The sequence below is a fragment of the Vitis riparia genome, chromosome 1, assembly GCF_004353265.1.
Source record: "Vitis riparia cultivar Riparia Gloire de Montpellier isolate 1030 chromosome 1, EGFV_Vit.rip_1.0, whole genome shotgun sequence".
In the NCBI taxonomy this organism is placed as follows: domain Eukaryota; kingdom Viridiplantae; phylum Streptophyta; class Magnoliopsida; order Vitales; family Vitaceae; genus Vitis; species Vitis riparia.
In genome coordinates this window covers 23,157,497-23,184,536 of record NC_048431.1, presented here as the reverse complement: position 1 = coordinate 23,184,536, position 27,040 = coordinate 23,157,497, and the positions used below count along the sequence as shown (strand labels likewise).

Here is a 27,040-nt window from a genome sequence, read left to right as displayed (position 1 = left end):
TAAACATCCAATAATTATCTATTTTTTTAATAATTTATTTTAAATGTAAAAGAAATTTGAAAAGAAAAATTGGACTTTATTACATTTACCCACCTCTACCCTTCAAGGCAAAGATAAACGAAGGGACAATGCATGAAACATGTTGATTATAATTTAAACTTATATGAATTTTATTTTGCTAGGTCAATTGAAGGGAAAATCTATCCTATTAATTTAATATTATATCTAATTCTTAATCCAAACGGTTTAAATATATGATGAGATTTATATTATTGAATGAAGGTATGAAAAGACTAGCTCCCAATATAAATAAAATACGTCCCAATAGAAATTAACGAAATTAAAATATAAAATAACAATATATATGATATAAAGTAATCAGAATTTTAAAAAATTGCTCAATATATAAAGAAACGTGGCTTGATTATATTACAAAATATGAGATCGAGATATCACATAAAACCTCTTATTATGGGTATCAAAATTTAACCCTAGATCAAAGAAAAATAAACCCAAAGGACCGACTTATTTTTATTTATTTTTCCAATAAATATATGAGATTTATATGGTTACCATGAATGGACTTTATATTAAAAGAAAATAAATAAATAAAAGGGATTGACTTTTTTTTTTTTTTTTTTCATTTTTCCAATAAAATACTAGATATGAGGTATACACATAAAACCTTTGATTGTGGGAAAATAAGCCAAAAGGATTGGCTAATTTTTCTTTATTCTTCTAACAAAATATGAGATCTAAACATAGGCATGAAACCTTTGATTGTGGGTACCATAATTTAATCCTAAATCAAAGGAAAATAAGCCAAAAGGATTGACTTATTTTTCTTCATTTATCCAAAACAAAAAACACAAAACCCGAAGTAGAAAATGAGAATGCCTCGTTAAAGACCCATGTAAAACAGGGAAAACCTGGTATTTAATTGAAGCAAGTCAGAGAGTTGAAATTAAAGAAAGGAAAGTGAACCGACCACCACAAATTTCAAGGTGAAGTTATTCCCCAAGGGGCTATAAGGTAGATTCTTTGAAACTCGTCCATATTTCCTTCCTTTATATTTATATATATATATATATATATATATATATATATATATATATATATATGTAGGGGGGTTGTAAGTGTAACATAGATTTACAAACACAGGCGTCAGTCCACAGAGGCTACAGCTCCCCAAACTCTTTCAATTATTCTCTTCTATCAGACGTTGGCTTCAATATACTTCAAAAGATATGTCTAGATTCTCTGCCCCCATCTCCCTTTTTTTTACACTACCATGATTGAACCCCTATGCATTTGCATATTATTTATTTCCATATACTCTCTCTCTCTCTCTCTCTCTCTCTCTCTCTCTTTTTTTAATTTGGGGGTAAGAAAATTGTATAGAATCAGAAAAGGGGTTTGAAAAGTTGGGTGGGTTTGAGATGATATATTCTAGCTTTACATTGTGCTGCATTGATATGTGGAATGGAATCCTTGGTACAAAGTGGGTGGTGTTTTGTTTTACAAATATAGCAAATTTTATGAGTTAATTAATTATTTAAAAATTGTTTTCAAATTTAGATATCACATGAAAGTTCAAATTTGTGAATATGTTTTGTAATTATTAGTTTTTGTAAATTTGTTTTTAAAATTTCTATAAATATATAAAATATCATAAACAATAAAAAGAAAGAAAGAAAGAACAACCCAATGGACAACCTCAAGATAAAGGATATTCAGACATTGAAATGGTCCAAAAGCTTCCAGTTTTTAATTTGGGTGTAAGAAAAAGACAATCTTTACATTATTTTTTGCTTTTTCTTTTTGAAAAATAAATCCTATTAGATAGCAACTTGTCCCAAAAATTTAAGTTACAAAGATAATAAGCTAAAAATGCCTCACTATAATGCACCCTTTTACATAGGAATAAATCATGAAAACATTTAAATTTAAGTTAATAAAAACTAATCAACACTCACTAACTATAAATTGGACAACCCCAAGTTCTAGGAAGTTTGGGAGTTTCTTTCTTGATATGGATTTTCAGTAATGCTACACAAATTAAACAATTTTTTTTTTTTTTTTTTTAATATTTGGCAAAACTTATGTCAGACTGATGATCAAGGAGATTGAAAAAGGAAACATGTTCCATTTTAATAGGAAGAAAGAGGAGCGTGGTACCTTTAATGTTGTTCTTCTCACATGGCATGGGCAACCAACAGAGTGAGGAGTCCATCTCTGTGAATAGGGTTGCTGGTTCCACCTGCACAGCCAAGTTGGTCATGATACTGAAGGGAAAAGAGGGAACAGATAAGTCTTTTGGACAAGTATTGGAGGGCAATTTTGGGCTCACAAAGTGTTTGCTTTTGTTTGGAATGAAAACAACTAAACAGGTGATGCAAGACACAGCTCATTAAAAACTTGTATTTACTTCTTAAGCTACTCCAACAGAAGTGCCCAGTCCTTTTATGGGCTCTATAAATTCCCCAACAAAGCTTGGATTCCCTTGCCTCTTTGCTTTCAACTAAACAACAACTCCCTCTCTCTCTCTCTCTCCCTCTCTCTCTCTCTCTCTCTATTAAGAAAGTAAGAAACATTCAGAATCACTCAACGCTCAACTCAAAGTTTGAAGGTTTCTGAATGGCGATCTGGGCTCAGTATCATCTTCTGGCCCTTTTTCTCCTAACATGGGCATCTGCAGTGCCCACAAATGCAAACATGGAAGGTAAGCATGGAGTTTTCATCTGGGCATTCTTCAAAGTGAGTGTTCCACACCATCTTCTTCATTTTCTTTTGTCTGTTGGGTTGTTCTTTGAGCAGGAGATGCCTTGTATGCATTGAGGAGAGCAGTGGAGGACCCAGAGCATGTTCTACAGAGCTGGGATCCAACTTTGGTGGATCCCTGTACATGGTTTCATGTCACTTGTGACTCAGACAACAGAGTCACCAGACTGTAAATAAACTTTCCTTCCCATGTCCTCCTCCTGCTTTACTTTTGAAGAGGCAGAACATGACTTTATATATGTATATACTGATGTGCAGTGACCTTGGAAATGCAAAGCTATCAGGCAATCTAGTTCCAGAGTTGGGGAAGCTTGAGCGCCTCCAGTATCTGTAAGTATTAATCACTTAAATCTACTATGGAGTCTGAGCAGATACAGCATTTAATAGGAATAATGAATTGGTGGGCTGGTTTACAGGGAACTCTATATGAACAACTTGGTGGGTCCAATACCAGTGCAACTTGGAGGACTCAAGAACCTAGTAAGCTTGGATCTGTTCCACAACAACCTCACTGGTTCAATCCCTCCATCACTCTCGAAGCTCTCCAATCTCAGATTCCTGTAAGGATTCATACAAGCATATCTGGTTTTGGTCCCTAGAGTTTTTGATGAATAAACTCAGATGGTGAAGATCTTTAATGCCTTCTATTTGGGTGCGTTTTGGGTTATGTAATAAGGCGTGTCAGGGTCTGGTAGTCAGATACCATTAAAAATGGGAAGGCCCTAGCTTTCTCAATAAATGTAACTCTATGTTTCTCTGTAACCCACAATCATGAGCCTGTTTTTAGTCCTGACTCACGTAATTGTTCATGCAGGAGACTGAACAGCAACAGGTTGAGTGGAACAATACCCAGAGAACTTACCAAGCTTGGAAGCCTTAAGATCCTGTAATGATGCCCTAAACCCACCCTATCCTCTCATCTTCCTTTTTTTTCTTTTTCTTTTTTTTTTCTTTTTTTTTCTTTTTCTCTGTAAGCTTTTCTGTGACATTGATAACTCAACCTCCAATCAGCCTCATCATATTAATCTAAATTTTGTGCAGTGATGTGTCAAACAACGATTTGTGTGGCACAATCCCAACCACTGGTTCCTTCTCTAAGTTCTCAGAGGAAAGGTAAGGACTGAGGAGTAAGGACATTAGGATCTGAATTTTTTGACTTTAGGGGGTTGTCTTATCTCTCTTGTTTTATGGGTGTGCAGTTTTATGAATAACCCAAGATTGGAAGGGCCAGAGCTGATGGGGTTTGTAAGATATGACACGAGAGGAGGCTGCAAGTGAAGAATATGGGGAGGGCCATAGTTCTTTTTCTATAATGATTAATATACTTGAAACACTGAAACAAGTTTCCTTGTGTCAAGTCCAGAGATTCTCCGTCTCCATGTCAGAATGGGTTTCAAGTTCAACCACCTTTTTTTATGTCATTCGGTGTAAAATATATATATATCTTCTGCTATGTCTAACAGTCTATGCCCTCTGCCCTTTATGCATTTGAAGGTGGTTTTTGGTTCAAGAATGGTCACTGTATTATATAGAAATAAAGAGAATGGAGAAAAAGGGGATGTTCTGTGTTTTATTTATCAAGTAAATTCCATATGCAACCATGAAGATAGTACTTTGGGTAAGGTTACATTTGGGGGTGTCTTGTTGGGACAGGTTGAATGGGTATGCACAGACTTGAAAGAGATACAAGGACACACTGGTTGACCCTTGTACTTTCCTTTGTGCATAATAATGAAGGGGTTGAAGAATAAGATCTTTGCACTCAGACATGAAAACTATTTTGCATCAGCCCTACTTTAAGCCAGATATCATCCTCAGTCAAGGAGGGGAATGGGCTAATGAATCTTTGATTCAGTGGTCGAATGGATGGGAATTAAGGTTCGAGTCTCCTGCTGTTTCTTTTGAGGAACATGAAATGGCTATAAAAAAATACATGACCCTGTATCATATTTGGTATTCAGAAAGCAAAAAATGGTTTTTCCTTTTTAAATTCTAAAATTTAGAGTAATTTAAGGTAAAAGGTATTTTTAAGAAACATCTTTCAATTATTTTTATTTGTATTCGAAGAATAATTATATAAATATGAAGAACAATTAAAAATAAAATATTACATATGAAAGGTTTTTTAAAAACATACTTAAAATTATGAAATTGGTTAAAAACATTTTAAATTCTATTTTTATCCAGCAAAATATTATAAGGCAGTTTTTAAATAGCTTTTCAAAAGAAAGTTTTAGGAATAGTTGCTCTTGAATTTTGTCCTCAAATATGAAAAATAGGGTGTTATTTGAAAAATGTTGTAGGATATATTTTAGAACTAAGATTGGTTTAGAAATTTAAAAATGTTTTTCATCTTTTCCATATTTTCAAATATTTCTTAAAACTAAATTTTATTTATATTTATACCATTTCTTTTTAAAACAATTATTAGAAAATACATGAATATAATTAAAATATATTCTAAGAAACACCCTTACCCTTAAAATAAGTTCTTCAACAAACTCTAATTTTCTTAACTTATTCCTTATGAAGATACTAAATTCTATTTAAGATCTCTAGAAATAAGTTTCTTGACTTTTTTGAAAATATTCTTGGGGTTTTTATTATTTTCATAAAACTATATAAAAAATTAAGGTTATTTGATTAAAAGGGTCATTGATGACCCAAAATTTGAAATTTAACCCTCAATCATATTTTGACCTTATTCAAGTAAAAATGCTTATTATTTTATCATAAAAATAATATTTTTTTAAACCCTATATGTAAATACTTGAAATTATAGAAGATATATAAAAAAATTAGTTATTTTTCAAGTAAAAACATAATAAGGATCAAATTCACGAATTAAGATTTCATCCCTTTTATCCAATTAATTATAAAAAATACCTAAATAATTTTATTGTAAAAAATAATATGATTTCATAATAAATTATTAAAAAACTGTTTTAGTACAAACTTAAAAAAAAAAGGGGATTTTAAGTCAAAAAATTTAGAGACTTGGATAGTCTTTCAATATTTTTGAAGGTTAGTGTTGAAAATAGCTATGAGAAAACAGTTTTTCAGCACAATTCTTAAAGAATATCTTTTGAAACCCGTTTTCAAAAACTACTTTTCAGCAAAATACTATTTTAAAATTTAAATATGAAAAATAGTTTTCCCAGTATATTTTCCATAAAAATACTATATGTACAATATAAACATTTTCAAAATATATTCTTCATATTTTTAATTATTACTGAAAACACCCTATAAATCTATATTACATTTGAAAGTACACTTACACGTTAAACATTTTATACCTAAAAAAATCATTATAACAAATTTTATTGTGGATTATATCAAACAAACATTAATATTATGCAATGAATATGAATTTATTATTAATTCATAAATCTGGTTTATATCAAAGAAATATTAATATTATATAAACAAATGAAAGTCATAAATTTTAAAAAGAACATATAATTAAAATAAAACTCATATTTTTTTAAGCTTTTTAAAGATACATAAATGCGAATTTATTATAAAGATATGAAATAATAAATGTTGATATTATATAATGGAATGAAAGAATAAAAAAAATTATTTATTCTAAAAAAGATATATGAATATAATAAGATAGCATATATTAATATTATATACACAAATGAAAATCATAAATTTGAAATAAAACATATTTTTTCACCTTTCAATATCCATAATAAAATAAATAAAAAATTCATAAATATGAATAATATAAATATATTAATCCACTTTGCATTAAATAAATATTAATATTATATAAACAAATGAAAATCATTAATTTAAAATAGAACCTATGTTTTTTTTAACCTTCATTAAGTGTTAATATTATGTAAATAAATGAGAAAATACAAATAATTATTTATTATCAAAGATAAATAAATATAATAAGATTAAAAATTAATATTATATAAACAAAAAAATATTTATTATAAAAAATATATAAATATAATAAGATAATTAAACATGTAAATAAAAGTGAATCATAAATTTAAAATGTAAACTCTTTTATTTAAAACCTTAAAAACGTCTTAAGCTTGTATTGCAAATTCAGATATATTTGGTAACTATTTAAAAAAATAATTCTAAAAATTAGTTATTAAAAAAAAATTGAAAACTATTTTATAATGTTTTATAAAACAAGTGTTTGTTTAAGAACCTAAATGTTTTTAACTCATTTTTTATATTTTTAAATATATTTTTAAAATGATTTATATATATAGCATTTTATTTTTAAGCATTTTTCATGTATAATTATTTTTTCAAGCAATCCTTGTAAAACAAATGAAAACATTTGAAAATAACTAAAAGATATTATTTCAAAACATATTATTTTTTGTTTTCAAAAACAAAAAACCATTTTACGTTTTTTGATTGTCAAACATGTTTTCCAATTTTTTTATTCTGAGAAACAAAAAACAGTTTTAAAAAATCAGTTCCTGGTCGTAATAACAACTCCTAGTACAAAATTTCAAGCACAAGACTCTCCGTCAGCATGCAAGAAAATCACTTCCAAAAACATCATTTCAATATAGCAAAATGAATCCTCTCTATATATACTAAGCCAAAACGAAACCTCCTACAGTCTACAAAAAAAAGCTTGGAAGCTGAATTACATAGAACTCCTAGTAAAAGAAAAAAAAAATGGATCATACTGCAGTCTACAAAATAAACCTTACAGTTGAGCACATGCAATTCCTACATTTTCATATCAAAATTTACAAATTCTAGCCATCGTTAATCACTTGATAGGTATTTTAATGCCTATGTATATAGGTCTACGATCTTAAGCAGGCTGATGCTACCCGCGGCCCCCCCCCCCCCCCCCCCCCCCCCCCCCCAACACTACATTGTGTGCAATCAGTCTATCAAGAGCCAAGACTGTTACACAGTTGAGATATGAATTGACTTCAGAAAATGAAGCCTTCTTCACTATTTTCATGGTTCGCATTGTGTATAAGATAATTTTTAACAATTTTAGCAATACCGATCTAATGCATTTTGTATTCTACTTGCACGGGTGCCTAGGTGTGACCAAGTTAGAGGGGTAATTTGTGTTGATGGGTCATTTTCGTGTCATAACTCAAGCACTTGACTAAATAGATCAACCTAAATATGACATAATAATAGGACTAAAAACATATACCCAAACACAACTTAATTATTAAATTGGTAATATGTCATATAATCCATTTAACAATCAAGTCAAATTAGATCTTATTTGAGTCAACATAATTAACTTCTCAACTTGACATGTTTATGACTCAATTGACCTATTCACTTAAATAGGAGAAATACGTTATAGTTATCATCACATTAATCAACATGATTATTAAATAGATCAATTTAGGTCAAATTTATATTCCAAAAACTACCCGTTTATCAAACAGGTTATGCAAGTTGATATGAATTTGACTGAAACATGACTAGACCCAATCTAAACCTGTGAAAAATGTATAAGATTCAAGTCATGTTGGCGAATCGTACCAAACTTTGTAACCTCTAAATCAAGTAAGCATGTATTCAAGGTGTTTTAGTTCGCTTACCATTAGGAATGTCCCAACCATTTCAACCTCTCAATCACCTGGGTTCATTTGGAGGTGCTACATCTATGAGGTAATCGGATGGTGTTGTCCTAATTTTTGTTGGATCCTTAATTGATGACTAAGGACCATGTTTGGTTCTTGAAAAGAAATCAACATAATACTGCAGTGTTATTTGTTGCTTAAAGAACCAGATAAAAGAAAATGAAATAGAATTAAAAATAATAATAATAATGAAAAAAGAAAGGCATTCTGTTATTAATTACTTGACAACATGACAAAATTCCTCAAATGAGGGAATATAGGGCAGTTTCCATGAACTCTGCCCTAAATAACAAATGACTGTTAACAGAAACTAATACAAGAAACAAAAAAATAATACACAACTGGATATATTTACAGATTCGCAAGTGTTGGAGATTATGTGAAACAAATTTTGCCTCCTTGCTTTTGGTTGGTAAGTTAGGAGAAGAAAATTACCCATGTAATTGCTTAAAATCATTCAGCACCTGCATCAATTGAGTATATTAACACTCAAGACCAGAAACATGCACACATCTTAAGAATGAGGAGAAAAGGCCTGTGAGATTGAAACAGAGTTCCGTTCTTGTGCATTCCTTACTTCAAAAAGTCATAAACATAGATTTTCCAAGTTTATTTCCCCATTTTGGCTTCTTTTTTTTTTTTGTGTGTTATCGTCATAACACACAAAAAAAGAAGAAGCCAAAATAGGGAAATAAAGTAGGAAAATCTATGTTTGCCAAGCCTTAGGTGTTGTCCTAGCTCTGATAGTATTTTTTCTTGCAAACATGGGCAGAGGTACCATGTTCCAACACCTCACCAGGAGTCTGATAGGAGCACTCACCATATCTAGGCACTAGATGAGGCCATATGAGTGAACCATGTGGATCTAAAGATTGAAGAAATATAATCTTCTTTCTTTTGAGTTTGCATGTTTACGTGAAAAAATAGTTTAGAATGAACCTGTGAAGAACAAAAGGAAGCTATAACATATAAAAGGTTTTGTAACAAGACGGCATAGGCACTCTTCCTTTTGACACATCTTAGGTACCTAAAAGTGAACCCTTCATAAGTGTTGAAATAGGTCTCATATATGGGGGAACACTGGTGACATATGGATGAGTGTTGGGCATGATGAACCCCCAAAAAGAAATGCCCTACATATCACAGGATTTTCCATCATGAACTTCATTTAGAAATTTATCCTGTTGATTTCCTTACTGGACTATTGAAAATTTTGCATGAAATAATTCAATTTTCCATGAAGTAACCCAAACTTGACAAGAATTATGTTGATTATCAAAGCCTAGGCCCATAAGATCCATGTTTTAGCACTCAGCAATTAATACAACAAAAGGGGAGGATGAAAGCATTGTATTTCAAAATTACCTCCAAGTTGACTAGTATCATTGACAGAAGAAGTTGATGCCGGCTGGATGTTTGATAAAGAAATTGGTGTTAGAGGTGGTGAAGTGACATTTTCAGCCATCTCTGAATTCTGAGGAGCTTCTGATGGTCCAGAAACACGTGGTATCTTCAGTTTCTGACCACTTGAGGGGGTGGAGAAACTGCGAGGAACAGCTTGCAGAGGTAATGGCAACCGAGATGCTGTACTTGACACCACCAATTTATTTGTAGCAGAAAGGTTGGGACCACTGGCAACCAAGGGGGCAGAATGACCTATCAAACTTGAAGGTCTTGAAGGTTTCAAGGTCAAACTGGAAGGGGGCCTAGGAAGCTCATGAAGCTCATTTATTTTGGGTGATGACAAAAAGGGAGAAGCAATTGGAGATACTCTTGGAGGTGATGATGATGATGATAGATGCGGCATTTGACTCCGCAAAAGAGGTCCAGAAAACAATTGGGGTTGTGTCACTGAGACCAAAGGATCACTGGCAGACAAACCAGGCTTGGTTGACCATGGGTTCCTTGTCAATGGACCAGAAAAAGCGTATCTTTTGACCTTCTTAGTATCAGAAACAACACTTGAATTTATCATCCGAAATGGAAGCCCATCAACCAAAGGAGGGGGTAGTCCACTAGACGCATGATTAGTATTGCTCTCTTTGAGTACTGACTGTGCATTCATGGCAGTAGATTCAAAAACTTTGTCATCTCCCAAAATCTTTTCATACTTTGGTTCCAAGGGGGAAGAATGCCACAAATTGTGAGGACGCCCACTCAAACTTGTGGGTATTGGGCGAGAATCCGGACTATCTGATCTTGTAGGAGCTGAACTCTTTGTATCATCTGGTGTGGGTAGTACATAGGTCCGAAGCTTGCGTGTTGACAGAGGCCGCATTTCTCTCATCCGTGCAGAATCAAATTTCTTCTCAGCAAAAAGTGGGGCAGATTGGCTGATTTTCCTGCTTTCACTATTAATAGCAAAAGAATCCACATAGCTTTTGTCTAGATTTTCCTGCAACTACGCTGGAAGATGTTAGACCACGGTATTTAAAAACCAGATGATTGATGTACCTTCAAGGACTAAAGTTTCTTCAATTTGAAATAAAAAGGAGAAATTAAAAATAACAAAATGGCCAGGTTCTGAAACTGCATCAAGGCAGATTGAATGTTTTTTATACCCAAAAACAAAGTTCCAACCTGAATTGGATAAGATCCAATAAAATTGAAATTTTTAAAATTCTAAAAAGCTCTATAATAATGATATAGCCCAAATTCTGAGACTTCTTTTGGATTATGGATGGCACTAGGAAAAGGGGAAAAAAATAGAAAGGAATCTGAAATCCCCTTGTTTGGTTTGTTATGAAAAAAGACAAGGAAACTATAATGAGAATTTTTAAAAAACTTGTACAAATTTAAATTCTTTATTCTCTACATAAAAGAGGAATAACAATAGAGAAACCTAATAAAAAAGAAAAAATTATCAAGTTCAAACATTTTTTTTTTCCTATCCTTTCCTTCCCTGTTACTTTCTTTCATACTTTCCATGTTCCAAAAGAAGCAGTAAGGATTAGAGTATGTTGAATCCAATTGTTTAGTCACCAGAGCAAATGGATACAGATTGTTAAAAGGGAAATGGGATCATAGTCCCTAACCAAATCTGGATAAGCAGCCAACGGTTGCATTACACCACACCAAAGGGAAACCCTGATTATTATAAAACCCTGAATTATCAATGATAGAATGGGGCAGGTCCTTACCTTCACAGAATCCATTGTTGCAACTTGAGGAAATGTAAGATCCTCCTGATCCAACTGCAAAAGTAACAAGAAGTCACAATTACTTAAAAGTGACATTAAAATGTAAGTTTTGAGAACCTTGAAAGTGGAAAATGAAGTATTGAACAATATGATTGTTTCCCAAAACATGAATTTGTAAAATTCTCTGGAAATAAAATTTTTTAAGCAGTATGGAATGCATATATATATTGGCTAGCAACAATAAAAATTCTGCATTTCCCTGTTTTCTATACATGATCATTCATTGTATCCTCCATTTCTTTCAAAAAATATTTAACAGAAAAATGCCTCTAGCATTACGGTGTCACAACACAACCTTTTGGACTCATGACATTTCATGTACCCATTTTTTGCAATCATATGCAGCAGCAGCAACAAAAAAATAAGCCCTTAAATTTCCAACTATTCAGGACCAGCTTCACAAGTCTCAATAATTTACACATTGTGATCATATGCATGATGATAAGTTTTTTGAAGCACTATTTGAAAATTCTTTTAAATCGTTGTTTCAGGCAATAATAACAAGTTAAGGTATAAAGAACAAATTGAGAATCTCTAATGCAGGAAGAAACTGGACATTCAAAAACTTCTCTTCCAGTACATGGATCATGGGATTTTACAAAATTAAACCCTGGCAAGAAAATAAGCAAAACATGTTGGAAAGATAACCAAATAAGCAAACCAAGAACAAACCCAATACTCCATTGCTTTATTATATGACAGATCATCTCTGGTTGCAGAACCCAAATTAAAATATAAGCATCCATATATAAATTTTTTAACCGGTTCCCCTAGCTTACTCCACACAAAATACAATTGTTGCATTCACTTCTTCAAAGAGACAAATTTAGGCTTTCTTAAAGAATGATAATAATAATAATAAATTTAAGTCAATCAATTATCTTTTGGATACACTTCTTGTATTTTGTTTTTAAAAACAGAAATGATAGTAACACTTGTATAAAATGCAAGAATTCTTTGAAATTTGCCTTAAAAAGATAATATTTAAGAACTGTTTAAAAAATTAAGGTATTAAAAATTTTTTACTACCTCAAATTTTAAAAGTGATTTTTATATAAGTTTTCCTTATTTTTTTGTTCTAATTTTTTCTCAGCAAGTAGCAGAAAATAAGTTGTAACCTCCATTGAGTTTCTCGCTGTAGAAACAAAATCCTGTTCATGATCAATTTGTCCATAGTCAAAACTTAAGTCCCCATCATGCCCATCATAGTCGTCATCATCTTCCCCATCATCCCAATCATCATCTTCTAGTCCACTGAACTTGTAATCAATATGTTGCTGTTCTGTGACCAATTTTACATGCGGCTCAATTACCTCAAGAGACTTGAGAGCCTTTCTGAAGAAAGACAACTGATTTGAAGCAAGAAAGGAAGCACATCAACAATCATCCAACAAGAAGAATGAAAAAAGTTTGGCATTCAATTATCGATAGAAGAAACCTGAGCAGCATGGTGCCTAGAAGCCTGTGTAAGAAGGCTACGGGATTGTCCTTGCTTCAAAGATTTCAAACGGAAAACAAATAAGGTTGCCTCCTCATCATATTCATCACAAGCCGCTTGCACCTGGTGTGAAGAAAAAGTTTCACCTCTCCCGCTTCTTGACCTCCCTTTTTCTCTTTGTCTTGTTATCATGTATTCATATACGTCTCTAAAGATCACATACCCAAGTTGAGAAGACAGCCATTTCAAGAGGGATCAAACATGAAAATGAAATTATGCATACCTTTTTTCATCACATTGTCGCTTCATCTCCTGCATCAACATAAAAGGAAAACCCATTCTGTTACAGTTGTAAAATGTGTGAAAGATCATTTACAAATGATATCACCACAGAATATGAATATAAACACAATCATCCTATGCCAATCTTCTGCCAACTGAAGGTTTTGTTATTTTGTTATGAATACTCGTATTTTAGCATGAAAATGAGTCACCGATAAGCCAAATCCATGAGGCAAAAAGAACTGAACAGAGATTTGTGAATCCACTAAGCATTGACAATTGAATATTTAATTCAGGACTCATTTACATTTGTCCTACATTTAAATGAGAAGTTAAAGCAAATTCAGCTAAGAAGCCTTCATATTGTTCAATGTGGAGGGGGGTTGTGCAAGGAGGAATTATCCAAAGTCTTGAACCTTCTCAGGATTTTCCCTGCCTTTTTCACTATCTTGTGGATGTCTTTCTAAGGGAGTAATCTTAGATGTTACCAGAGCCCTTTCTCCTTTAACGAGGTAAGCCTTCCATGTGTCTGGACACAAATGTCATCATGATGCATTTGGGGAATGTGATTTCCTGGTCTGGTCAACCAAGTGTGAATAGTTGCAACAACCAAGCAACCCAGTGCTACAGCTACCTGATCTTTTGACAACTAAATCAGGTTGTCCCATCAAGGTTTTAAATGTAGAATTTGAAAAGAGAGAGAGAGAGAATAGGTCAACATCTGAGAGCACCACTGGATTCCCAAACCTTTGCCAGTTCCGTAACTCAGTTGCACTTCAGCCAGATCTTGATCTGTATATTCTCCCAAGTGGGATGAACATAATTTGGGCGACCTTTTTAACACCAGGAAATCTAAGCCACCAAGACCATTCACCACAGTATGGCTTCTTCAGACATGCTTAGTTGTCACTTTTACTTTTAAACAAGCTAGAAGATTCTCAGTTGCATCGGCCTACCATCTTCTGTTGCAGTGAAGGTCAGCTCCCCCAATCTTACCCTCCCAATCCATTGAAGAAGATCTGGAATCTTGAAGTCCCTTCATGAAACTACTGATATTTCCAGGATGGTTTAGGTTAATTATTCTAGCTCCCAGCTCTGTCCAATCTGCAATGAGCCCAAGAAAGCATTGAACATTTTTCCAATGTCTGACTGGCTAAAGGTGTTTGGTTCACAAGACAGGTCCTTCTTGAGAATGATATGCAAGCCATAACTAAATTCAAGTTTGTGTGTCATGTGTTCTGTGGGATGATTCTCAATGGCTTTCCTGAGAATCTGAAGCCTGTTTGACCTCGCTTGTTTAGGGCTTACCCTTATTTGTAAGGGTCTTTTATATTGGTTTGTATGGAAGAATAAAAATGGTTTGTCATTTAATAAATTCTGCTATTCCTTGTCAAGCTTCATCCAGGACAACTGTAATGCAACTCTTGATCACAAATCTAGTAAACGAACTGTTACATGGAAGTGGTTATCACATCTCTGATCCTTTATCTCCTCCTGCAGAAATGGTGACTTTTTGAGACCGTACTGGAGTATCTACCAGTGGGGGTTTCATAATCTCATTTCAGAATCTAATCCACTGATCATAATGTCCTCCCATCAAGAGAATCCAATCACCTTTTCTTGAGATTAGTCAATGGAGGCAGAGGCTATTAGCAGATTTCTTAGGGCTTCATCATTCTCATGTTAAAGGAGAGGTTTTGCCCAGACTCAGTTTTCGTCCTCTTTTGAGTTCTCACTACTATCTAGCTAGCTGATCTTTAAGTTTCAGTAGTTTATAAGCTCTCTGTTTATGTTCTTACTCTCATCCAAAAATATAATATTTGTCACAGTAGTATACACAACAAGTTCAGAAGTAAAGGCTCAACACTAAACAGAGCATTTCCAAATCTTTTGAGAAAATTCATCACAGACAAAATCATATGATTGAGAGCCATGGAGAATAACAACAAAAATATAAAAAATGTAAATAATAATTCAAAGCCTTTGACAGGAATGAAAACAAATTGAAAAAATGCAGACGGTTAGCATGAGAACAAGAACTAATAACACGTGACACATGTTGATTAGACAATAAAAAAAATAAAAAATCATAGGAACAAACCTCAACCGTCCGAAGCTCCTTAAGAAGAGACTCTGATGGTGTTACAATTGTCTGGAAAATATGAGAGCGCTGAAACCACAAAGAAAAAATAATTACCTGGGAAAACAAAGCAATAAGCAACAACTTATTGTTGCTTCTGCAACAATTTTACCCATTAAAAGGACTCACATAGCTATCTACAAGTTTCTGAAGTTCATATTGCACCTTTCCCAGCTTTAGCAAAACTTTACCTGCACAAGATCATTAATAATCATGTCTTTTCCTTTTTCCTTTCCTTTTTTTTTTTTTTTTTTTTTTTTTTTTTGTGCTGAAAAAGCTAAACCATATCAGATAATAAATTTCTAGAATGAAAATTAAATAACAATCCAGGCGGTTCTTGATTGTTCCAAATTTGGCATTAAATTATAACCAATCTATTGATCATAATAACAATTACATGCTTGCCTATCAGAGGAATTAAAAATAGCAGAGTTTGATTTCATATGAATAATCCAAAACAGAGTTAACTGCTTCAATACATAGATGCAATCATAAGTGAATTTCTTTGGAAAATTAAAGCAATGAACCTAACCTCCCAAAAACTTATATCTAAATCAATCAAAGAATAGACCATTATTTGTTAAAAAAGTGACTTCCAGAGAAAGTGTACATAAGGAAATTTTCATTTGCTTACCACTTTCTTCATCCTCATTCAATGCAGTTTTCTCAAGAAGACAACCCCCCAGTTCTTTCAATGATTCTGAGAATTCTGAAATTAGATAAAACCAAACATAACAGTTGTTGGAAACAATACAGTAGAAAAGCATTCTTGTAACAAGAATAAACTAATTAAGGAAAAAAAAAAGAAAAAAAAGGGGAAAAAAAAACTTCTCTCTGTATCTCTCATAATAAATGTATGATATATGATAAAATCTGACATTCCATGGTAAGGCTCTAACTTCAAAATTCAGAAGGCAGAGAAGCTGAACAAATCATGCCATCATACGGCATCTTGCAGTTTTAGTAAATTTCAGTATCTCTCATTATGAAAGTATGATATATGAGAAAATCTGACATTCCATGGTAAGGCTCTAACTTCAAAATTCAGAAGACAGAAGTTGAACAAATCATGCCATCATATCATATCTTGCAGTTTTAGTAAATTTCAGTATCTGACATTCCATGGTAATAAATGTGTGATATATGATAAAATCTGACATTCCATGGTAAGGCTCAAACTTCAAAATTCAGAAGACAGAGAAGCTGAACAAATCATGCCATCATACGGCATCTTGCAGTTTTAGTAAATTTCAGTATCTCTCATTATGAAAGTATGATATATGAGAAAATCTGACATTCCATGGTAAGGCTCTAACTTCAAAATTCAGAAGACAGAAGTTGAACAAATCATGCCATCATATCATATCTTGCAGTTTTAGTAAATTTCAGTATCTGACATTCCATGGTAATAAATGTATGATATATGATAAAATCTGACATTCCATTGTAAGGCTCTAACTTCAAAATTCAGAAGACAGAGAAGCTGAACAAATCATGCCATCATACGACATCTTGCAGTTTTAGTAAATTTCAGTATCTCTCATTATGAAAATATGATATATGAGAAAATCTGACATTCCATGGTAAGGCTCTAACTTCAAAATTCAGAAGACAGAAGTTGAACAAATCATGCCATCATATCATATCTTGCAGTTTTAGTAAATTTAAGTATCTCCCATAATAAAAGTGCGATAGATTAGAGAAATTCTGACTGCCTTCATGGAAGAACAGAACCACTCTCAACTTTTGCATTTCTATCACATGCATGGTTTACAGTGTTGGCAATCCAGAGTATTCAGGTCCATATCACCAGGTTGAAGTGAAGGGCAACCCTTCAGAACAGCGGTAGTCCTCTGACAATACTGAGATATATTGTCAAGTATCAGTGTAATATCACGGATATTATGCAAAAACTAAGGCTCATTTAGGAACGTTTTTGAAAAGAGTTCTCAAACCACAGTTTTTTAGAACAATTTTCAGAAACAAAAGTCTGTTTGAGAACTTGGAATGTTCTCAACGTGTTTTCAAATATTTTTTAAAAATAACTTTTATCTATAATGCTTTATTTTCTATCATTCTCCATATTTGTACAACCATCTTTTAAAACAACTCCTAGAAAATAAGTGAAAACAATTGAAAATAATCAAAATATATTATTAGAAACACCCTATTTTCAGAACAAGTTTTCAAAAAACCGTTCTCTGTTGAAAATTTGTTACATGTGTTTTCGAGTCTGGAAAACAATTTCCAAACAAGCTCTTAAATTTCAGCTCCATCTTGTCAATAAAAAATGGTGCCACAGTATCATCTACTACAGTAATGATGACTACAGAATGGGAAAGTGCATGCTTGCACATACAAATCTTGTCTATCCCAAGGCCAAGCAATTGGTTCATGGGCAGTTTTATGCTATACACTTCATTGATACTTCTCCATTGCCTAAGCTTACTTGTTTACAAAGAGGTTGCCTTTGTAAAATAATTGGATAATGCCTTAACATACAGGCTACACCAATTTAGAAATAAAAGAACACTTTTAAATTTGGATAAAACCAAACCTTCACTTAAAATTCAAACGAAATACAATCACATCAATTAAGTACCATAAGCACTGTTTGCAGTCGCTGCAGCTGCAGAGAGTAGGGTATCATAGCAGTTTCGCATGTCTTGCATATCCTGAGAAAAAATTGCAAATAAAGGAACTGATGACTTATATCTAGAAAACAGTAGAAACATTAAACTGGAGTTATAACGGCATACATAAATATGTTTACCAAGTGTTTTTTTTTTTGTTTTTTGATAAGTAAAAGAAGTATATTAAACTCAAAGAGGAAACACCAAAAATCAGTGCCCTCTTAGTATACAGGGAGTAAGCACACCACCTTCCCTAACTAGGAGCCTATCCAATCTACAAAACTTACAAGAGAAGAATGACTCTCTGCTAGGGAACCCCTGACCCAAAACCAGAGATTACATACAAAAGAATATTTCAACCTTTGAAGCGAAAGCTTCTCATCCCCAAATGCTAACCTATTTCTCTCCTTCCAAACTGACCAAAAATACATAAAGGCGCCATTTGCCAAGCCTTCTTGCGACTTTTTCCCACGAACCCTCCATTCCACCCAAGAAGGGTAGTCTTCACTGTACACGAGAGAGTCCAAGATATTCCAAAAAGAGAGAAAAGGAGGTTCCATAGGACCCGCGTCTTGACACAATGCAGTAGGAGATGATCCACTGTTTCTTCTTCAGATAAGCAGAGAAAGCACCTATTTGCCAAAGAGAACCCCCTCCTTTGAAGTTGCTCCTGTGTTAAAACTTTACCCCAAGAAGCCTCCCAAGCAAAGAAAGCTACCTTGGGAGGCACCCTTGCCCTCCAAATTCTTTCACTAGGGAACATAGGAAGGCCCCCCGTCTCCAACAAAGAATAAAGGGATCTGACAGAGAAAGCCCCATCATTTGAAGCTGTCCATATCACTCTATCTTCCTCCTCCCTTTGAACCCTGAAAGCTTGGATCCTCTGCAGCATCCGCTCCACCAAATCAATCTCCCAATCATTAAAGGCCCTTGCAAAGAGAGGAGTCCAACCACCCCCATCACCAACCGGATTCCACACCTCCGAAACCCAAGCATTCTTCGACATGGACATGGAAAAAAGAGATGGGAAGGACTCACAAAGAGGCCCATCACCACACCACTTGTCTTTCCAAAATTTCACTCTTTGCCCATTACCTAGATGGAAAACTACCCTTCCATCTAACAACCCCCACTTCTTCCTAATTGCTTTCCAAAGCCCCACTCCATTACTTCCCATCACATCCCGAGTATACCAGCCCCCCTCCTCTACGCCATACTTGAGGCTGATTACACTTCTCCACAACGCCTCTCTCTCATTAGCAAACCTCCAATTCCACTTACCCAAAAGGGCGTTATTCATCAAAGATAGATTTCTCACCCCTAGTCCACCTTTCTTTTTCTCCAAGCAAACCAAGTTCCATCTTACAAGGTGAGGTTTATGGGCTAAAGATCCCCCGCCCCACAGAAAATCTCTCTGAATTTTCTCCAATCTCAACCTCACTTTTCTAGGCAAATGAAAGAGAGACATCAAATAGATAGGCATACTGGACATGGTGCTTCTAATTAGGGTGAGCCTTCCCCCTTTAGAAATGTACTGCCTCTTCCACATAGTAAGCCTTCTACGAAAACGCTCTTCAACCCCATCCCACACCGCCAGAGAATTGAAAGCTGCCCCTAGGGGCATTCCCAAATAACTAGAAGGAATCCTTCCCACTTTACACCCCAACTCCATAGCCAAACCCTCTATATTCAGCACCCTCCCAACTGGGATCATCTCACTCTTCTCTAAGTTGATCCTCAAACCCGAACACGCCTCAAACCACATGAGAAGCCAACTTAGATAAGTTATCTCGTCTGAAGACTCCTCACAAAAAACCAGCGTATCATCCGCAAACAACAAATGCGATATGTGCATCCCCTCACCCCTTCCACCACTCACCTTCCACCCAGCTAAGTAACCCCCACTAAAAGCCCTTCTCATCATACTGCTAAAAACCTCCATGGCGATCACAAACAAATAAGGGGAAAGGGGATCTCCTTGTCTTAGCCCCCTCGAGCTTTGAAAAAAATCGGATGGAGACCCATTCACTAACACTGAGAATTTCACAGTGGAGATACACCAATCAATCCACTTAATCCATCTTTCTCCAAACCCCATCTCTTTAAGAACAGCCAACAAAAATCTCCAGCTAACACGGTCATAAGCCTTCTCTATATCCAACTTGCATAATACCCCTCCCTCATTGTCTTTCAATCTTGAGTCCACAGCCTCGTTTGCAATCAGCACTGCATCCAAAATCTGTCTACCCTCCACAAAAGCATTTTGGGACTCTGAGATCACTTTCCCCATCACCTTTTTAATTCTATTGGCCAACACCTTGGCCAGCAACTTGTAGAGGCTACCTACAAGGCTGATGGGCCTGAAATCTTTCAAGTCTTCAGCTCCTCCCTTCTTTGGGACTAGGACAAGGAATGTCGCGTTTAAAGATTTTACAAATCTACCCCTCTCATGAAATTCCTTGAAGAAGCCCATTAATTCAGCCTTTACTACATCCCAACTGAACAACCAGAAGGCCATGGTCAAGCAAGCATCAAGAGTGCAACAATAAAACAAGCAAGAACAACTAATTCTTTTATCATTAGCGATTAATTTCATTAGATCCATGGCATGCAGAAGTGAACAAAGTATCATGGACCACAAAATGTAGGATCAGAATCCCTGGTACAAGGATCACAAACCAAACATTTGAAGTGCACCCTGTTTTATACTACGATCCAAAAGTGCCACAGCCTTGACTATGATATTGCTAAAATATTTATCTGATTAAGAAACAATTGCTCAAGGTAGTATTAGTTTTTCAATATTAAATAAAGGATATCTACAAGGGGTTTCCCAGTTGTTAAACAAAGAATATCTTCAAATCCTTTAGTTGTTTATGTCAGCCTCACCTTCTTACCAATAAACTACAAACCCAAAACAATCTTCAATCAATCCTTCTAGGTTTCAATTTGGAAAAGAAAAAAAAAAACACCAGAGTGAGGTTATACAACATTACGGTTCTACACCCTCTGAAGTGCATAGTGCTTTACTGACTATGAATCACCAACCACCACCAATATTCTCAGCTTCCTCCACTCTTCTAACGACAAAAACACAGACTTCAAGCTCAGCTCTTCACCTAGAGGATCGAAACCACACTAATCGTCAACCACTCCTTTCAGATTGCAGTTACGGAAACAGAACTCCACCGTCCAAACACCGCCTAATCCAACAAACCTCGGCCAAAACCTAGAACTCACAGCCTCAATCTACAATCCTCACAACAAATTCAAATCAAAAGCAGAAAAGAAAAGAAAAGAAAAACATCAAAATCTCACAATAATTTCTCAATTTTTACCCACCTGCGTGGCCTGAACGAGCTCATCCAGTTGCGCGAGAGGCTGCACGACTCTCCGTTCGCGGACGTCTTGGCGGTGGAGGGCGAAGCCGCGGAGCTTTCGGAGGGAAGTTTTCATGGCGGGCGTGGAGGCGAGAGAATTGAGGATTCAGAAACCCTAGAGAGAGAATTGAAGAGGATTGTGACGGAAAGAAATGGAGTCCATTGACGAATGAAGAAGAGTCTTCTCTCCTTTACGTCAGAGAGGAAGAAGAAGAGAAAAAAAAAACATTAAAAAATAAATAAATAAATAAAAAGATATAAATAAATAAAATAAATGGTCAATGTTTTCTGTTAATCATTTCATCTTTTTCTATAACTGATCCAACGGAAAATCTGAGTCTACTCTCTCTTCTCTTCCTCGACTCCTCTCCTCCCATTGTTTGGTTTTTTCTTTTTTTCTTTTTTCCATCTTTTTTATACTTTATTTTTGTAATTTTCTCTATACATCAATATTAAACCCTTTTTTAAATAAAAAATAAAAATATGATGAGTAGATACATGATTTCAAAAGTATTTAAGAAGAAATAAGAATGCATATCAAGATTATTCAGATTATAATACCGTACTAAGCCCGAGTTTGAGAAACCAACTTAATAATTAAATTTGTGTCCTCAAATAAATTAAGTATATTTGATAAAATAACTTAATAATATAATTTAAAGTCAAAAATAATTTTAAATATTAAATAAAAATAATTAAATTATCCTTAAATCCATATATTTATTTTACTTTTTTACCTTTATTTAGGTACTTCATAACCTCTATTTTTACTCGATCTACTTGGCTATAATTATAATTTATAATGATAAATATATCAATTTGATAATTTAGAATAAATTTTAAGTTAATTTTATCAAAGAATCTTAATATTTAAATTAAGAATTAAGTAAATGTTTAATAAATTAACTTAATAACTTAATTGAAGTCACTAAGTAAATTAAGAATATTAGACAAAATAACTTAATAATATGACTTTAAAGTAAAAATAACTTTAATAAATAAATAAAAATAATTAATTTATTTTTAAGTCCATATTTTTATTTTACATTTTTATCCTTATTTGTCTTAATTACCTCATAGAGTTCTTTTGTTAATTCATAACCCCAATTGTTACTCAATATTTTTTGTCTTAATTATAATTTATGAAAATAAATATGTTAATTTAACGACCTTAATACTTAAAATAAAAATTAAGTAATAAGTTTTAAATTAAAAACTTAAGTATAATTTAATTTAAAATCAACTGAAGTCATGAAGTAATAAGTATTAAGTTTTATCAAATACATTCGATTCAAAAATTTAAAATTAAGAGACAATTAAACCAATAGATGGATTCATGATACATGTTATGTAAACTTCTACTAACCGTAATAATTAACACTAAAATAATTATACATCACATCAACTTATGCTAAAACACTAACAATGAAAAAAAAATATTCTAAAATTAAAATATAAATATTGGGTAGGGTTGGAACCAAGGAAAAGAAGTTCTGCAAACGCAAGCCCTTACGATATTATTAGTTGATTTAATATGCATGAGAAAATATTAAGAAATTATTTAGAAACTTGGGCTTGAATGGCATTTGCAAGAAAGAAAATTGATACGTCGAATCTCAGAACCGCGTGGCGAACAAGCCAAAAAGCCAAGTGCTCTAGTCAACCACATTATTCATGCCAATAATTACTACTACCAAAGTCGAATTCTTTGAACTTCACTATTTGGATCCTTTTTTAATAGTTTTGTATTGGTTTTCTTAATGTTTTCAAAGTTTCAACCTTCCAAGTGTGAGTGGAAGGTGGGAAAATCATAGCCCCAATCAACCACAAAGAAAATTTGTGGCAAGGCACAACGACACTTCCTCCCCAAGAAACCGTGTTTGGTCATTGGTGGAAAGCCGAGTCAAGGATGTGATGGTGGAAGGAGTCCTGATTCATGATTCCTGATCCAAAACCCTTTGTTGGGTCAAATACGTAGGGGTGTTGTTTGTCATACCTCGAGGAATTGTCCATTTGGGATAGCTAATGGCTTGTAATTTAAAAAAATATATATATATTTTTGTGGAAATAGAACAATTTTTAATTATTTGAGGAAGTTTCCTTAAAATATTTTTGTGTAGATATTCTCTTACATCGATTTAACATGCCCTATTGGAATGAATCAATCATCTTCTAGGTAAACACCATGTAGTTGCTTTGAAACTGTTTATAATGGTCTATTTTATATAGATATTATCTATATTAAATCCAAAATAGATAACATTTAAATTGTATCATGGTGGTCAAGTAATTTGACCAAAAGTGAGCCAAAAAATATTGAATGGTGATGTGGGTGACAGTTTTCGAAGAATACAAATAACCTATGGTTTTTTAAGACGTGATGAGCATTAGGAGTAATTAATGAATTATATAACCTTATGGTACCACCATATGCATTAGTCTTTGTAGCTTTGTTGGTTTTTGTTAGTTTGTTTCAATCCCACAAAGTCGTTCTAAAATTGACTTGTTTCAAAAATATTGAATTTATGTTGAATCGTCATTTAAGGGGTTACTAGGATTTGAGTCTTTTTCTTGAATAGGGCATCAAGTATTTTTTGGATAATCGGAATTAGGAGTTGCAATTTAGGTAAGTTGTCCTGACTTAAGTCAACCTTAATTTGGATAAGGTTCTGACAATTATTTTTAATATTTGGGTGCAATTTTTTCAATTCAAACTTAATTCAAGTTAAATACAAAGAAAAATTTGAACAATCCAAATCCAATTTAATGTTTTTATAATATTTACAGTTTAAATTATTTTATATAATTATTTTATTTTATTTTATTTTTTAGATGTTAAAAAATAATATCAAATTATAATCTTTTTTTTCTTTTTTAGAAAGTTCCATAAATTTATTTTTGCCATTTTAATTATCATCCCAAACTATATTTAAATTTAGTATAAATCTACAAAAAAAAAAAGGTATTTAAAAAAAATATATGAATAGATTTTGAATCATATAGACCCAATTAGCTCAAGTCTAATTCGAAGAACCAAACTCAATCCAACCCTATAAATTTCAACATCGATTATTTTCTAAGATTAATTTTATTCACCTCTCTTAAGATATATATTTAATCTAAATATAATTGATTACTATTAGTTTAAAATTTTATCAAATATATCATCTTCCTATTATCATTTATTAATTTCATCCCGCTCTCATTTGATTTAAAGTAAGTGAAATTTCTCATCTTGTCATATTAGGATCCTAAATAGAGTAAATATCATGGAATGCCATGAAAGGGACATGATATTCCATATATACCAAGAATTATATAAATGAATTTTTAAATAATTATTTTGAACCCAATCCATTACCATCAATTTTTTCTGTTGGAAATGTATAGGAAAACTCTAGGAAAACGTGTGGAAAATGTTGGTAAAATTGACTATTATTTTTTATATTGTCATTGAGCATGAACATGAACATGAACATGTGCATAGATCTTCTAGAGTGGTCTATGCCATCAGTCTTCTACTTGTCCATGTAACTTCTAGCATGGTCTAAGCCACCATTCAATTTGACCGAAGAAAAAAGGAAGAAAAGTATACACAAGACCACTTTGTTGTTGATATATTCAGCAACACTGTTTCTGAAGAAGAGATTTATGTTGATATCATCTATATACATATACCTATGTATGCACGTGCGTGATATCTTGGTTCACCCATATGATGACAATAGAGATATTCGCATAATAATTCATCAACGGAGGACATGTGGCTCATCTGATATATCCAAATGTGTTTTAAACCTACGAGAAATGAAATCAAAATTCTATGAAGCTTGACTACTTATTCATCACAATGTATGAGAATGTCGTAATTACTAAATAGATCATTGTTCAAGCATTACAAGATCAAAATTTAAAAACTTGAAGTTGGTTTGAGAGGTTTTTAATACTTATAATTATTGTGACTCATTTAGTTATTTGTATGGACAACCTATGAGAATTGAAACTCAAATTGTATAGACCTAGACTTCTTATTCATTACAATGTACGGGGATGTCGTGATTACTTAATAGATAATTGTTCGAGCATTATAAGATCAAAATTTGAAGACTTGAAATTGGATTAAGAGGTTTTTAATACTTATACCATTTAGTTTGTGTAAATATGTTTTAAAATTGTGAGGATTTATGTTAGAATTATGCATTATTTAGTCATATGTTCATTACAACAAGGACTTCCTGTCATTATAATATATGATCAATTGAATATTATTTGAGCATTATATGATATCAAAACTTGAAGATTTGAGTGTTTGAGAATGATTTTATATACGACGGTTATATAGAATGGTTTAGTAATGTTTTAAAATAATTTTCTTAGAAAAATTATATTTTATTAAACTCATTTTTAAAAATCTAGAAAATTACTTAAAGGGTTTGAGTGATTTTTTTTGTAAAAATGCTTCTAGCCGGTAACAATTCTTTTAGAAATCTTTTGAAGAGAATTATTTAATCAAAAAATAAATTAAAACAAAATTACCAACATACAAAAAGACTTAATGCCCTTTGGTATTTGTTTTTAAATAAACTATTCTATTATTACTATTGGGATGATTTTGTGTCGATCAAAATCTTTAGAGAGAAAAATTAAATAGAAAAAATAAAAAATAGATTTAAAATGAATAAATTATTTTAATATAATATTTGAAATTTATTTCACTTAATTTAGTTTTTCTATATAAAGATCAATAATTTTATCTTTAGTATTTCCCTCTGGGTTATTTTTTTCTTAGAAATAAAGAATAAACTATAATGGCTATTTTTGGTGATGCAAAGAATGCATGGTCACATGCCAAAAATTTGAAATATCAAACTTGAGACCCAATTGGGATAATATAGAACTTTTATTTTGAAAAATAGGAACTTTGTATTTTAAAAATAAGTTTATTAAACATAAATAGGTAATTATAATATTTTAAAAAATTAATTACATAAAAACATGTTTTTGATATTTCAAAAGTAAAATAAAAGTCCGTTTGATAGTAATCATGAAAAATACTTTTAGTTTAAAAAGTATTTTTTAAAAAAAAAATTAATATTTAGTAAAATTTAGAAAATTTTAAAAAAATATGAAAAATCACTTATATTGTTAAAAAAAAATCATTTATAGTATTTTTTTTAAAGAAATAGTTTCTAATTGATTCTCTCAAAATATACTTTTACATAAAGCACTTCTATTAAAAATACTTTGAGTAAAAATATCATAAAACACATTTATTGTAAATCGGAGGCTGGAGGCTACTTTTAAGGAGTTACATTTCACCTACTCTTCAAATACTTACCCACACAAAACTTTTTTCCTTTTTTAGGGAAAAAATGGACTTTTATATATCTCACGCTAATTTCCTGCTTGCCAAACAGGGGCAGGCAAAATGGACTTTTAGCTTGTGCTAGCTAGGAAAAACTGTATTCTACCTCGACTTTTCTAAGGACATAATTTCATCGAAATGAAGTCTCATGAAATATTCAACGTAGAAATGAAGAAAAAATGCCCTATATAAAGCCTAGTTTGTACCTCTCT

General features: G+C 32.6%; 2 protein-coding genes across 6 annotated transcripts; one reads left to right on the top strand and one right to left on the bottom strand.

Annotated features, from left to right (window-relative positions):
* The first annotated feature begins 2,521 nt into the window (after nt 1-2,521).
* On the top strand, nt 2,522-4,362 carry LOC117910942 (leucine-rich repeat protein 1-like). Its single transcript, XM_034825123.1, has 7 exons — nt 2,522-2,722; nt 2,818-2,950; nt 3,040-3,111; nt 3,198-3,341; nt 3,596-3,667; nt 3,823-3,894; nt 3,981-4,362. Exons 1-7 carry the CDS (start codon nt 2,638-2,640, stop codon nt 4,057-4,059), a joined length of 657 nt encoding a protein of 218 aa, XP_034681014.1. The 5' UTR covers nt 2,522-2,637; the 3' UTR covers nt 4,060-4,362.
* A 4,211-nt stretch (nt 4,363-8,573) lies between these two features.
* On the bottom strand, nt 8,574-21,669 carry LOC117913748 (uncharacterized protein At2g33490-like). Of its 5 annotated transcripts, none has more exons than XM_034828791.1 (11): nt 21,426-21,669; nt 18,053-18,125; nt 16,085-16,159; nt 15,580-15,641; nt 15,412-15,480; nt 13,312-13,340; nt 13,029-13,236; nt 12,709-12,939; nt 11,531-11,584; nt 9,756-10,791; nt 8,574-8,854 (listed from the first exon to the last, which is right to left on the bottom strand). In XM_034828791.1, exons 1-11 carry the CDS (start codon nt 21,537-21,539, stop codon nt 8,844-8,846), a joined length of 1,962 nt encoding a protein of 653 aa, XP_034684682.1. In that variant the 5' UTR covers nt 21,540-21,669; the 3' UTR covers nt 8,574-8,843. The 5 variants fall into 5 exon arrangements, with proteins under 5 accessions (XP_034684682.1, XP_034684690.1, XP_034684666.1 ...); XM_034828799.1 differs by lacking the exon at nt 8,574-8,854 and adding an exon at nt 21,080-21,332 and having other exon boundaries at nt 9,539-10,791; nt 21,426-21,515; XM_034828775.1 differs by lacking the exon at nt 8,574-8,854 and having other exon boundaries at nt 9,539-10,791.
* Between the last annotated feature and the right edge of the window lie 5,371 nt (nt 21,670-27,040).